Raw genomic sequence first — 14,894 nt, 5'->3', positions numbered from 1 at the left:
ACTTTTCCAGATGTTACATTGTTTTGGTTGGATCTCAGATTCTGGTTTTTTGGGGATGTAGATAATTGGTTGTTTTTGTATCAATGGAATATTAGTATCAATAGATGTCTTATATTTAATGTTCTGTTGTTAACAACAACAAATGTTACTACAATGGGGCTGGGCTTAGCACAGCAGGCTAAACTGCTGTGCTGCAGAAAAATTCTACCAATTGGAAGGTCAGCAGTTTGAGCCAGGGTTGGGGTGAGCACACGCTGTTAGCCCCAGCTCACCTGCCCACTTAACAGGTTGAAAGCAGAAATGCAAGTAGATAAAATAGGTACCGCTTTCAGCAGGGAGGTAATAAAGGCGCCCCTTAAGGACATTGATTGGAGGGCAGCAGCCCCCCCCCCAATGGCCGGAGTCAAGTATGACCTCCAAGATGCCGGAAATAAGATAGGAAAAACTGTGTTTGGCCCGCCCACTGTGTTCTATTTCTCTATCATGTTATTTTGAAATTGTTTATTTTATTTTGCTATTTCATGTATTTATTTTGATGGTATTTTTGCTTCTTGTATTTTATTTTGCTGTACTGTAATTTTGGGCTTGGCCTCATGTGAGCCGCCCAAGTCCCCTTTGGGGAGATGGTGGCGGGGTATAAATAATAATAATAATAATAATAATAATAATAATAATTATTATTATTATTATTATCATTATTATCATTATTAAAAACTGCTTTTACCTCTGTGTTTGTCTGTCCTTGTTAATTTTATAATCTGCATTGAATGTTTGCAGTATGTGTGTTCTGTAATCCTCTCGAAGTCCCCTTCAGGGTAAGAAGGGCAGGGCACCCCTGACTATTATTATTAGTCAGGGGTGATTTGAATGCAATATTCCTGCTTCTTGGCAGGGGGTTGGACTGGATGGCCCATGAGGTCTCTTCCAACTCTTTGATTCTGTGATTCTGGTATAAATTCTGTAAATAAATAAATGCTGTAAATACAAAATCTTAATTTTAATCTGTACATTTCTAATCATTGTCTATGATGAGTAGGAATGATGGAAATTGGTGTCCAGGAATATCTGGAAGACCATATATTCCCAACCACTGCCAAAAAGAGATAGGCACACTTTGGAAGATAATCTCCTAGGAAGACAGTGACGCTATACCCTATCCATTACCCAGTCATCTTGCATTTATAGTTTACTCCTGAAACTAGTATTTGCTAGGGGTCGGTTTCAGGACCCATGTGGATACCAAAATTAGTCGATGCTGGAGTCCCGTTATATACAATGGTGTTGTAAAATGGTGCCACCTCTATAAAATGACAAAGCCGTGGTTTACTTTTGGGATTTTTTTATGGATGTGTAAGACTTTTATATTCCAACAGGCATTTGATGAGGCCTTCTTATACAGTGCGCTGGATATTACCATTTATTGTTGTCCTGTTGTGTGTGTGTGTGCTTTGAATTATGTATGTTTTAACTCATGTCTTTTTATTGATTTTTGAAGATTGCCAGCTGCTTTGAGTCCCAATTTGGGAAAAAGGTGGGCTGGAAACACATATAATTATAGCAATAACAACCTAGACAGACAGTATTGGCACTTTGAAGAGTTATAATGAGAACTCAATTTGGTTGATAAGATCCAGTTAGTTGAAGGTTAAAGTCACATTTCTTCAAACAAGCTTTGAATTAATACTTCTCAAAGGGTCTCAAAGGAATTCTTCTGAGAATCTGAAAATTAGGTTATGATGTAAAAGAGTGGGAGGAGCCACCTATTTACCAATTTTTTTTTCATCTATAGGAACTTGACCGAACTTGGTTACCAAAAGAGAGTAGTGCAGTAGGTGTCCTCTCACTTAGTTGTATAGTAATGTTTCTTGTTCTTGGTTTCTGAAGAGAAAATTAACATGTTCAGATTTAGATCTTTCTGTCAGCATTGTTTGCTGGCGTGGGAGTTTTGAAGCTTCAGACACCAGTACAAAATCTCAAATGGTTGAGCAAATAACGCACAGCTGCTTCACATTGCTGGTATAGTGAATGTCAAGGAATATAGATCGAATTTTTGACCCCCAGGAATTTCAAAACCTTTCTCTATACCTTGCTCTGATGGGTGAAACCCAAGCCATGATAGGATCATCATCTATCAACTTGTCTTCCATTGTTGGGGACCTGCCTGAGAAGATAAGGAACAATGCTCCATGCTGACTCAGCAGAGTGATGATTGATTTTATCAGTTCCACACACTCAGATAATGGGCTGCAGTCAAGCAAAACTAATAGTCACACCATCATTTTCCAACCCCATTTTCATATATAATAGCAAAATGTTACAACATTCGGGGAAATGTAAATATCTAAAAGCAAAGCAAACCAAACCAATTTCAAATTTTAATACTTTGATTTCCCCCCTGTGCAAATCTAGATGTGCAGTATAGATTCTTAATAATGTTAGTATTACCCTTTTTTGAGGGACTTCAGAGGTCATGGGGGGTTACGTGTGGGGGATAGAGGGTTAAGAAATATTAAGATATAATTAACTGTACAGTCAAGTCTGATTTTTCATATGTTTAACGAGCACTGAATGTGCATCCTTTTGTAAATCTTTTGCATATTTTTTCTTTTTTCATTTGTGTTCATTTTTTCGTTTCCTATATTCACTATAAAACAATAAAAAAAAATATTAGCTATTGATTTCTATCTTATTGTCATTTCACTCTCACCCCAACTACACATTTATTTCTCAAAGGAAAATGGGAAAAAAATCCTTCTCCTATAGATACTTTTTGTAACATAGTATCATTTGTTACATTGTTTCAGAAGAATTTTACAATAATAAACTTTATTTATACCCAGCCACCATCTCCCCCAACAGGGACTCGGGGCGGCTTACATGAGGCCAAGCCCAAACAGCAAATTACGATAGAATAAAAATCAAAATACAAGCAACAACACAGTAAAATACATAAAACATATGAATACAATAAGCAATATACAAATACAATATCAAAAATCACAATGACAATGAGTGGCTGCATTTTCTGGTTACAATCACGTTATTTTTCTGGAAAAACTGTATGTATATATGTATTTATATATATATGGGTCTGACCTAGCTTACCTGTCCGAAGGCATCTCCCCCTATGAACCATTCTGGGCACTAAGATCTTCTGGGGGGATCTGCTCTTGGTCCCACCTTCTTTGCAGGTTCGGCTGACAGGGGCGAGGTCCATTAAAATCTGATCTGTGTCTGTCGGCTGCTGTACCACCTACAAGTAATATTTATTGGTGAGCGGGTAACTTTCATGAGCTTATTTTTAAGACTGGCAAACTGAATGTAGAGGAGCAATGTCAGGGTAGATAGATTGTTTCCCTCCATGATGCTTTGGCTGACAACTTCTAAACATTGGCTGATTTGGCAGGGGCTTACATCAACACCTAAATCCAATTGTTAGTCCCAGCTAAAATAGACCATCTGAATAGGTGGGAATTTGTAAATCAGCCCTTGTAAAAGTTCCATTGGTACTTTGAATGCGATTGTCTTGCTTCTTGGCAGGGAGTTGGACTGGATGGCCCACAAGGTCTCTTCCAATTCTATGATTATATGAGTAGGTTTGGGAGCTCCCAGTAGCGCAGTGGGTTAAACCGCTGAGCTGCTAAACTTGTTGACCGAAAGGTCGCAAGTTCGAATCTGAGGAATCCGGTGAGCAGCTCCAGCGGTAATGGTGCTCCATGCAGTCATGCTGGCCACATGACATTTGAGGTGTCTATGGACAATGCCGACTCTTCAGCTTAGAAATGGAGATGAGCACCAACCCCCAGAGTCGGACACGACTGGACTTAATGTCAGGGAAAAACCTTTACCTTTACCTATGAGTAGGTTTAATTTAGTTGGAAGTGACAATTGGATTTTATATCCAAAGAAAACTACTTTCAAATGCTTTATCTTTTGTTTCTTCTAGGGTTTTCTTTGATGTTTTGATTTTGGAATGATTATTCTATACAAGGATAATCATTCCCGCTCTATGATTCTATACATGTGAGTTACCTTGCTAGTAGAGGCTTCCTTTTTGTTGCATCATCCTCTTTTCTTCTCCTATCTCATTGTCTGTGTTGATTATCTGTGTTTGACACGGATGACTTGATGAAGCTACCAGAATAAGATAAGCATGCTTTGTGTGCACTGACTGACTTGTGTATCTTTTTACAATAGGTTTTGCAATCAATGCCAAGTATTTAGCAAATGTTACTGAGGCAACAGATAAAGGTGGGACTGCAGCTCAAAGCCAGAGCACATGTTTTGCCTGAAAAAGGCCCCTTGGTTTGATCCCTGACGTATTTATAACTATAACTAGGGAAGAATCCAGCCTGAAATCCTGCTGTCAGTCAGTCTAGACTGTGCTAGGCCGTATGGTCCAGTGCTCTGTAGCAAACTACAGTGTTCCCTCGCTACTTCGAGGTTTGCTTTACACGGACTCGCTGTTTCGCGGAATTTTTATAAATATTAATATAAAATATTTATATTACAACGGGCCTCAGAAAGGGAGGCTGGTGTGCAGCCCCTCGCATCCTGTCGCCTTTTTTACTCATTCTGTTGGTGGTTCAGGCTGTGAGCGGATGTGCTTTGTCCTCCTCCTCATTCCGGGCAGGGATGCAACCCGCTGGAGACCCCGAGGCCACCCCAACCACATCCAGGCCTGGCCCAGCAGAGCGGCGGCCTGAGGTGTGGCGGGGAAGGCCTGCCTCCCTGGCCTGCTGCTGCCTACGTGGCTCTGGAGGCGGGTAAGGAAGTGTGAGGGCTAGACTGTGCATGCACACTTTTATATATATATATATATGCTAAAATAATGTATACATATTGCAATTAATATAGCGCCCCTACCTTGCGGATTTTCACTTATCGCAGGTGGTCCTGGAACGGAACTGTGCTATTAAATGCTTATACAGTTTTAGGAGAAATGTTGCTTAGAGTTAATGTACTGGACAATTTCTTGAGATTGATTATTCAGATATTGCAGTTCCCTTCATTTTTCCATGAATTTCCATCAGTTCCATTAATAATGCCTGATCCCAGTAAATTACTCTTCATTCTGATGTTGTGATATGTCAGTGTAAAAAATGCTTTGCCTTTAATTTTTGCTCCTCTTTCATCTCCTTGTGTTTTAAATCGCTGTGCCAGCAAATTTGTCTAACTTGATATAAGCTCCAGCCTGGGTCATTTCTGCTTTCACATTCAGAGCTCCCAAGAACAGTGAAAGTCCTTGAGGATGTCTCTGTATGTGGGCTTCCTTTATTTTCACTTAGCTTATAGTATTAAATGTGAGAGTCTTATTTCTTCTGATGCAGGGAAAATCTAAAACAGGAATACTGTGTCTGTTGGTTGATGTTAATAGTTTTATTGTTTAGTTTTATTCTACAATATTGTTAGGTGCCTTGGGCAATTTGTTTTCATGGAAAGTTAAGCTAAAATACAAGTTGTTGTATGGAGTTCAGCTTCTTCTCAGCCTTTTCTTTTTATCCCTGTAGATTGTACAAAACGAATGTGAAAGATAATGGCCTTTTTTGTCACACAGTTTAAGGTTGGCTTAGTGTTGGAAATAGGCAATATTGTGTTTTTGATTGTCATACTAAAGCGATTTCCTATGTAGCAAGCTCTGTTGGTGGTGGTAATACACCCCATCAAAAATAGGTCCAAATCTTTATGGGATTTAGGCTTGGCTCATAATATGGCATAAATTCCAGGCCTCCTATTACTCTGAACTTATTGGCAGGAGTTTTCAGTTCAACTACAAGAGTTTCTTTTAGAAGTAGGTTCCAAGGTTTGACTCCATTGAAGCTTTCTGGTACCCACTCCTTTATGGATGTAGTACCAATAATCTTCTATATATATATATATATATAATGCTCTGTTCATTTTGAGTGACATAATAACTCAAAATCCGCTGGATGAATTGACGCCCAATTTGGCCACAAGACACCTACTAACCCAAGGCGTGACCATCACTCAAAAAATTGATTTTGTCATTTGGGAATTGTTGTTGCTGGGATTTATAGTTAATCTACAATCAAAGAGCACTCTGAACTCCACCAACAATGGAATTGAACTAAACGTTGGCACACAGGACTCCCATGATCAACAGAAAACACTAGAAGGCATTCACCTTGAATTTTAGAGTTGTAGTTCACCTACATCCAGAGAGCACTGTGGATTCAAACAATGGATGAGCTAGATCAAACTTTGCACAAATGCTCCATATACCCAAATATGAACACAGATGGAGTTTGGGGAAAATGGACCTTGACATTTGGGATTTATAGTTCACCTACAATCAAAGAGCATTCTGAACCTCACCAATGATGGAATTGGGCCAAACTTTCCACACAGAACTCCCACGACCAACAGAAAATACTGTATTTTCGGGGGGTCTTTGACAACCCTTCTGACACTCCATCATGACCCTCCCCAGGGGTCCTGATCTCCAGGTTTAGGAAAGCTGCCTTAAGACCATCTGGTCCAACTCCCTTCACCAGAGCAAGAAAACATAATCAAAGCCCTCCTTGAAAAGCCATCCAGCCATAGATATTGATAGATAGATATATGATTCACACACACACACACACACACACACACACACACGTGACAGATACAGTATCATAGATTTGAAAGGGACCCCTAAAGAAGGACAGTTATATGTTGCATGTTCCAGAGTAGGCAAACCAGATAATCTCTATATCAACACTGACAAAGAAACAAGAAATACTGTTTACTCACAAGCAAAAAGAAATTAGATATATTAGAAACCATCACTTTCTCGTTACTTTATTTTCCAGATCACCATACTGGGACACAGCAACGCATGGCAGGGGATGGCTAGTATTTTATAATTATAACCCTTTCATTGTTGTTGAGAGTTTGGGAAAGAGGAATATGTCAAAAATGGTACATATGTGTGGCTGCTGAGAGATATATATTCACAATATTGCAGTTCTGATGGATATGGCAAGTCATAAAACACCAATTTCACTGAATACAAATTGCTGAGCCTCACAGTCAGGTAACCTATGCTGCCCCAAAATACAAAACTACTTCTATGAAACTGAACGTATCTTCCTCTAGAAACCACCTTAGAGATTAAGATTGTCTGGGGAGGGTCTGATAGGGTGGCTTTGCATCACTATAATTTTAAAATGACTTGAAATCACACAATAACAATCACAGTTTGTAGTCGAATCCATCTTAGAATATGGCATAATTTTGAAATTCGGGAGTATCATGCAAACTGTTAGTTGAGTAAAAAAGAAAGGAATATAAGGACAAAATGAGAAATAATGAAACTCTGGAAAATGAAAGTAGATGATTATGAAGATTGTTGTGTAAACACTCAAGATTATTCTTCATGCGAAGTTCAGAAAGAGCCAAGCCAGTTTGGCAGAATTTGACCTGGCTTGATTGCTTGTTGTTTGTTTTGGGATTATACAAATACTTTTAGTGTGATTTTATCTTTCCGCCTTGTAAATATTTTTGGTTTATGTACACGTAATGATTTTGCTTTATTTTAAGCAAATGTCTTGTGTACTTCTTTTTACTTTGTACAAATTCATCTCAAAATAAATTTACTACCATCATTTTTTTGCTGCTGTTGTTGTGAATTTAATTTACTTGCCTGTAACATCTATTTCTTTGTTTCATTTATATACCACTTTTCTCAACACCTGGGGGGACTCTAAGCAGTTCACAACAAATTAATTGGCCAAATCCAGTGCCTCACAACATAAAATGCATTATATAACTAAAATAGCATATAGCAGTAGATTAAAACCAATAAAGTATGTTGTTGTTGTTTATTTGTTCAGTCGCTTCCTACTCTTCGTGACCTCATGGACCAGCCCACGCCAGAGCTCCCTGTCGGCCGTGGCCATCCCCAGCTCCTTCAAGGTCAAGCCAGTCACTCGAATATCATCAATCCATCTTGCCCTCGGTTGACCCCTCTTCCTTTTTCCTTACATTTTCCCCAGCATCATTATCTTTTCCAAGCTTTCCAGTCTTCTCATTATGTAGCCAAAGTACTTAATCTTTGACTCTAATATCCTTCCTTCCAGTGAGCAGTTGGACATTATTTCCTGGAGTATGGACTGGTTGGATCTTCTCACGGTCCAACCACTCTAAGAATTTTCCTCCAACACCACAGTTCAAAAGCATTTATCTTCCTTCACTCAGCCTTCCTTACGGTCCAGCTCTCGCATCCATAGGTTACTACGGGGAATACCATTGCTTTAACTATGCGGATCTTTGTTGGCAGTGTGATGTCTCTACTCTTCACTATTTTATAGAGTCTGGTCATTGCTTTCCTTCCAAGAAGTAAATGTCTTCTGATTTCCTGGCTGCAGTCTGTGTCTGCAGTAATCTTTGTGCCTAGAAATACAAAGTCTGTCACTGCCTCCACGTTTTCTTTCTCTATTTGCCAGTTATCAGTCAGTCTGGTTGCCATCATCTTGGTTTGTTGTTTTTTTTAATTATAATTTTTATTGAGTATTTTATAGTTACAGGGAAAGTGGAAGAATATTTGCAAGAAGATAGGAAAGTAGGAAACAGTAAAATAAGAGTAATAATAATAATAATAATAATAATAATAATAATAATAATTTGGGGGGGGGGAAGCAAAATATCTATATTTATATCTATCTATCTATATATATATACACACACACACACACACAAAAGTAAAATATAATAAAATAAAATAAAATGTGAAGATCTTCAAGACTTCCTGAGTATCGTGATGGAGGTGTCTTCCTTTTCTCTTTGTTCTGCTCTTCTTTATTTGAAACTTTCTCTCCTTCTATCATATGAGGTTTTGTTTCAGTTATTTTAGATTGGGTTTTTTAAATGTTTAACTATAACCCAGCTTTTGCACTTTCTTTTTTCACCTTGGTTATAAGGCTTCTCAGTTCCTCCTTGCTTTTATCCATCTAAGTGGTATCATCTGCATATCTAAGGTTGTTATTATTATTATTATTATTATTAAACTTTATTTGTACCCCGCTAGCATCTCCTGAAGGATTCGATGCGGCTTACACAGGCCGAGGCCTCAACACACAACACAACAATACAATCTAAGCAAATCAAACAATTAAAAACAGAATAAAGCAAAATAAACAACAGGCACAATACAGTAAACACAATAAAACTGGGCCGGGCCAGAGCAATGGGTACAAGATTAAAAGTGCTGATGTGACAGGAGGTGTATATAGGGCTTCCAGGGCAAGTGCGATGTGCGATGTGCAGCAATCATTGGTTCTGATAAAGTGCTTATGGGACTTGGTGGTGGAGATTTCCTAATCTGGGAAGGTGCATCGGAAAAGCCAGGTCTTCAAGTTCTTTCTGAAGGCAGCCAATGTAGGGGCCTGTCTAAGGTCTTTGGGGAGGGTGTTCCAGAGTCGGGGGGCCACCACGGAAAAGGCCCTGTCCCGCATCCCCACCAAGCGTGCTTGCGACGCTGGTGGGATCACGAGCAGGGCCTCTCCAGATGACCGAAGAGAACATGCGGGTTCGTAGATGGAGATGCGGTCACGCAGGTAGGCTGGTCCCAAAGCGTTCAGGGCTTTGTAGGTAAGCACCTGCACCTTGAATTGGGCTCGGAAAATAAATGGCAGCCAGTGGAGCTCCTTAAACAGGAGGGTTGACCTCTCTCTGTAAGGGGCCCCAGTTAGCATCCTGGCTGCTGATCGTTGGACCAGTTGGAGCTTCCGAGCCGTCTTCAAGGGCAGCCCCACGTAGAGCGCATTGCAGTAATCCAGTCTGGAGGTGACCAAGGCATGGACCACTCCGGCCAGATCCGCCTTCGCGAGGTATGGTCGCAGTTAATGTTTCTTCCAGCAATTTTAACTCCAGCCTTGGATTCATCAAGCCCCGCACGTTGCATGATGTGTTCTGCATATAAGTTGAATAGGTCAGGTGAGAGTAGACAGCCCTGCCATACTCCTTTCCCAATCTTGAACCAGTTGGTTTTTCCATTATCTGTTCTTACTGTTGCTACTTGGTTGTTATACAGATTCCTCAGGAGACAGACAATAAACTAAAGCATCTGAAAACATTGGACATGTTTGTGGCTTTCTTACTAGGTGTTACTTGTTTATCCATTTTATTATTGTTTGCATCATTAAAATCTCCAAATCCATGTCTCCACTTTCATATTCTTACTGAGATTGTAATCACTCTTCATAAATTTTGGCTCTTTATATGTCTTTTATGAATATGACTTGCAGAATTGAGTGTCTAACCTCAATTGCCCTTTGCAAGTGTTTTGTCCCACCTTCCAGCTTGTGCACAGTGTTCTGACATTATTGCACCATCTCCATTAGTTTGTGAAATTTGAATCATTACATCTTAAATGGTTCGTGCCTGCTTTTGTTCCTAATATAGAAAACATTTCAGTCAATACTTGAAAATATAGTGTTGAAATTCCCATTACTTAAATAACTGAAAGCGGAATGCCCTAGTGTGACCCAATGCAAGAAACAGAAAACATGATTTGTTCATATATTGCTTTCAAAATCACGAAAAGCACAAGTTGTAGAGCGGGGAGAGGCATGCTGAGGTTATTTTGAGGTGCTGAAACCTCAATACTGCAAATCTCACAAAAAGACAGAGGTTGGTGAGGCTACTTCAGAATAAAATTTTTGAAGAGCCAAGTCTTATTCTGGTTTGGTGGTTAGCCTTCCATATCAAAAAGCCAGTGTTTTGCAAACTGCTTAGAGGGAGTGAAAGTGACAAATATGTGAAAGGGAACAGGATTCTGACTAGATGGGAATGTTGGGAAGAGAACAGGTTTTGTGTGCCCTCTACATCCATATGTATAGGGTGAGATATTATTGTTATGGTGGTGTTGGTCTCTCATCCAGAGTTTTTTTTTAACAGCCAGTCTAGTCCAGTCCACCCTCATGTGGATAGTCTGCATTTTGAATGACAGCATGTAAGCAAGAATTCACTAGAAGTAGTTCAGACTTCTGTTTCCATATACCTTTAGTTTCAGATTATTTCAGAAAATTACATCACCCACATATTCAGCTTATATATATATATATATATATATAAGTGAAGAACATAGATTGTTGAGTCCTCCTGATATGCCAGTATGTAGAGTATTTGTGTGCTACACAGGCTTTCCTCCTAAAGATGACTATGCTGCATGTGTGAATATCTGGTGGGGTGGCAGAACTAGTTAGCACAGTTCCGGCCCAGCTTACCTGTCCAAACAGATCTCCCCCTATGAAACATCTCGGAGTTTAACATCATTGGAGGAGGCCCTGCTCTCAGTCCTACTTCCTTCACAGGCGCGATTGACGAGGATGAGAGACAGGGCCTTCTCAGTGATGGCCCCTGGGCTGTTTAATTCTCTCCCCAGGGATATTAGATAAGCCTACTCTCTCCTGACCTTCCGTAAGAGAGTGAAAACATGGCTGTGTGATCAAACCTTTGGAGATCTTGTACAATAGATAGATATGGAATGATGTGCAATTACTATTGGAATGGCCTGGATTACACTAGAGCAGTGGTTCTCAACCCCAGATGTTTTTGGCTTTCAACTCCCAGAAATCCTAAGAGCTGGTAAACTGGCTGGTATTTCTGGGAGTTGTAGGCCAAAAACATCTGGGGACCCCAGGTTGAGAACCACTGCACTAGAGGATTTAATGATTAATTGTGAAGATATTCTCTTTAATGTTTTTAATTTTTTTAATTATTTTATAATTATATTTAAATATTTATTTTAATTGAACATTGTTTTATGACATCGAATAGTTGCCTATGTGTAAGCCACCTTGAGTCTCCTCCGGAGTGTAGAAAGGCGGGGTAGAAATGTCATTCGTTCGTTCATTCATTCATAAATAAATAAATGTGCTCCTAAAGACTCATTAAATGTTCAGGTATCCATTCTAAACTGGGCCTGGCAGGGTAGGGGGTATTTTTATGACTATATCTATGGGAACCTGGTTGCAGTAGTCCAAATAATAACTATTCCATGCTGTGGTTCAGAACATGGTCTTCATCCCTCAAGGAGTCCCAGGACATTTGTCAAGGACTAGACGGCCCATGTGCTCTCTTCCAGCTCTGTGATTCTATGGAACTTAGAGCATATTGCAAAAGATTCAGGGGTTTTTCTAAGGTTGTATACTCAGTTTTGGTGAGTTTCTGGCCATGCCTGCTGGTCTTCCTTGTTCATATATGTGTGCTGATATTGTTAACCTAGAATACTCAAAATGTTTTTGGTAGGTGCACATTTTAAAGTGGGGGTAAGAATTTTGCTATTCCCACATTTGTGACCTTTGGAGCTGTCAGACCCCCCCCCCCCCCATAACTGGGGGGAGGAGGAAAACTTCCAACCTAAAATTGGAGAATTTAACTCTCAGAAATGAACACAATCCTGCCAGGTCTGCTCCAAATCTGATTTTTATAAGCCAGCTGGGAAAACTAAGGAAACTGGTGACGGGTCCCCACAATTTCTGCAGACCAGTTCACCAGTCAGATTAACCAGGAAATTGGGACTACTGGATGATGAGACTGGACAAAATTTTTAACTACAAGATGTAAATGATCTATGTATTATTATTCTTTTATGATTTTATCTTATATGTTAATGTTTTAAAATGTTTTTATAGTGTTGTGGGCATTGAATTTCTGCCTCTGTAAACCGTCCTGAATTGCCTGCGGGCTGAGAAGGACAATATACAAATATAGTAAATAAATAAATAAATAAATATCTTTTTGGGTTTTTGAGAACAAAGAAACAGTAAAATGCCACTTTCTTGATAGAACAAGGAAATAAGACTACAGTCTGGACTCTCACTGACCTGCAAGGAGAATGTAGATAGCTGCGGCATGACATTGAAAATGAGTCATGCTCATGCTGAAGTGCGTGTCCTTCCAGCACCAGCTGTCAGGGTTTCCCAAGTCAGCAATTATTTTCAATTCCTCAGAAAAATCCAGCTGTACACAGCAAGGGTCATAGCAAATGCTGGGATGGTGAAGCCAAGAAGCACCCCGGCACAGGGAGAGCCTTCACGCAGGCAATGGCCCCGCAAAGTTCTTTGGATGGCCAGCTGTTCCCACTGTTGTCATTTCAATAAATTGGATTGGATGAAGAAGTCATCGGGGTTCAAGAGAACAACACTCAGGCAGATGGTGGGGGGATAGAGGGGAAAAGGGGAGAAAAAAGCTGAGTCTTGAACTGACATATCTGCACAATAAAACGTTGCCTTATCTTAATTAATACCAAAAGCTAAACTTGACAATAGAATCTGGATAGTCATTCTTGATGGTGAACTTCATTTTGTGAGGTGCTGTTTTTCTTGGAGCAGGGAAAATCAGTGGTGTTCACAGTTTCAAAAATGTAGTTATGAATTACTAGCCGTCCCCTGCCACGCGTTGCTGTGGTCTAGTCTGTGTATATGAGTTTTGTGTGTGTGTATATGTGTGTGTATAGATTTGTGTATATGTGTATTTATGTGGTTATGTGCATACGTTGTAATGTAATGTATTTTTTATTTTAATTTTTTGGCTTTTTAGGTCTCTTCTCTTGTGTTTTTCAGTATTTTTATGAGTGATGGTCATTCGTTGGCCTGATAGGTGTACTGTATCCAAATTTGGTATCAATTCACCCAGTGATTTTTGAGTTATGTTAATCCCACAAACAAACATTCCATTTTTATTTATATAGACTAGTTGTCCCCTGCCACGCGTTGTCTGGTAATCTGGAAAATAAAGTAATGGGAAAGTGTTGGTTTCTAATATATGTAATTTCTTTATGCTTGTGTTGATGTAGAGATTGTCTGGTTGGCCTACTCTGGAGCATGCAACATAGAATTATCCTTGTTTAGGGGTCCCTTTCAAATCTATGATACTATATCTCTCTCTGTGTGTGAGTCATATATATCTCTCTATATCTATGGCTCGATGGCTCTTTGTCAGGAGGGCTTTGATTACGTTTTCTTGCCCTGGAGAAAGGAGTTGGACTGGATGGCCTTAAGAATTTTCTGTTGGTCATGGGGGTTCTGTGTGGGAAGTTTGCCCCAATTCTGTCATTGGTGGGGTTCAGAACACTCTTTGATTGTAGATGAACTATAAATCCCAGTAACCACAACTCCCAAATGTCAACGTCTATTTTCCCCAAACTCCATCTATGTTCATATTTGGGCATATGGAATATTTGTGCCAAATTTCATCCAAATCCACCATTGTTTGAGTCCACAGTTCTCTCTGGCTGTAAGTAAATTGTAACTCTAGAACTCAAGGTCAATGCCCACAAAACCCTTCCAGTATTCTCTGTTGATTGTTGGAGTTCTTTGTGCCAAGTTTGGTTCAATTCTATCATTAGTGGTGTTCAGAATGCTCTTTGATTGTAGGTGAACTATAAATCCCAGCAACTACAACTCCCAAATGACAAAATCAATTGATGGTCACTCATTGGGTTGTTAGGCGTATTCTGTCCAAATTTAGTGTCAATTCGTCCAGTGGTTTATGAGTTATGTTAATCCCACAAACGAACATTACATTTTTATTTATATAGAAGATAGTCATTTTCAAGTACTGAATTATTTGTCATTTTGGATACTATACTCTTTTATCCCTTAAGGGTATTTGCATTTCATCGCCATTTCTGAGTTCGATAGAATATCATCTGCATTTCAAATCGCAAATGAGTGTTGATGTTCTTCCTTCAGCTTTGTAGCTGTTCTGAGAGCCTATTCTTCAAGTTGGATCACCTATTCTTCTTTCTGTTTTGCCTACAGGGAAGCTTGCTTCTCCCCCATCAGTCCAGAGACATGTCCACTTGTACAGTCCTTCCTCTGCCCCACCAGAGCATTCCTTCTGGATGGACATGTGCAGCTGAAGACAGGTCTACAGACCCAGGA

The 14,894-nt window shown here is 39.6% G+C and overlaps 1 protein-coding gene across 2 annotated transcripts in view; it reads left to right on the top strand.

Moving 5' to 3' along the window:
• The window catches only part of ARHGAP20 (Rho GTPase activating protein 20), a 118,811-nt gene that overhangs the window by 54,412 nt on the left and 49,505 nt on the right, over positions 1-14,894 (top strand). For both annotated transcript variants that reach the window (XM_060770982.2, XM_060770981.2), the window contains exon 3: positions 14,772-14,894. This exon is cut by the window's right edge and continues 48 nt beyond it. In XM_060770982.2, the coding sequence (XP_060626965.2) occupies positions 14,772-14,894 (123 nt within the window). The remainder of the gene's footprint in view (positions 1-14,771) is intronic.

The sequence above is a fragment of the Anolis sagrei genome, chromosome 3 (genome assembly GCF_037176765.1).
Source record: "Anolis sagrei isolate rAnoSag1 chromosome 3, rAnoSag1.mat, whole genome shotgun sequence".
Lineage (NCBI taxonomy): Eukaryota > Metazoa > Chordata > Lepidosauria > Squamata > Dactyloidae > Anolis > Anolis sagrei.
Note: the sequence above shows the minus strand (reverse complement) of the source record. Positions and strands in the feature narration are given on the sequence as shown.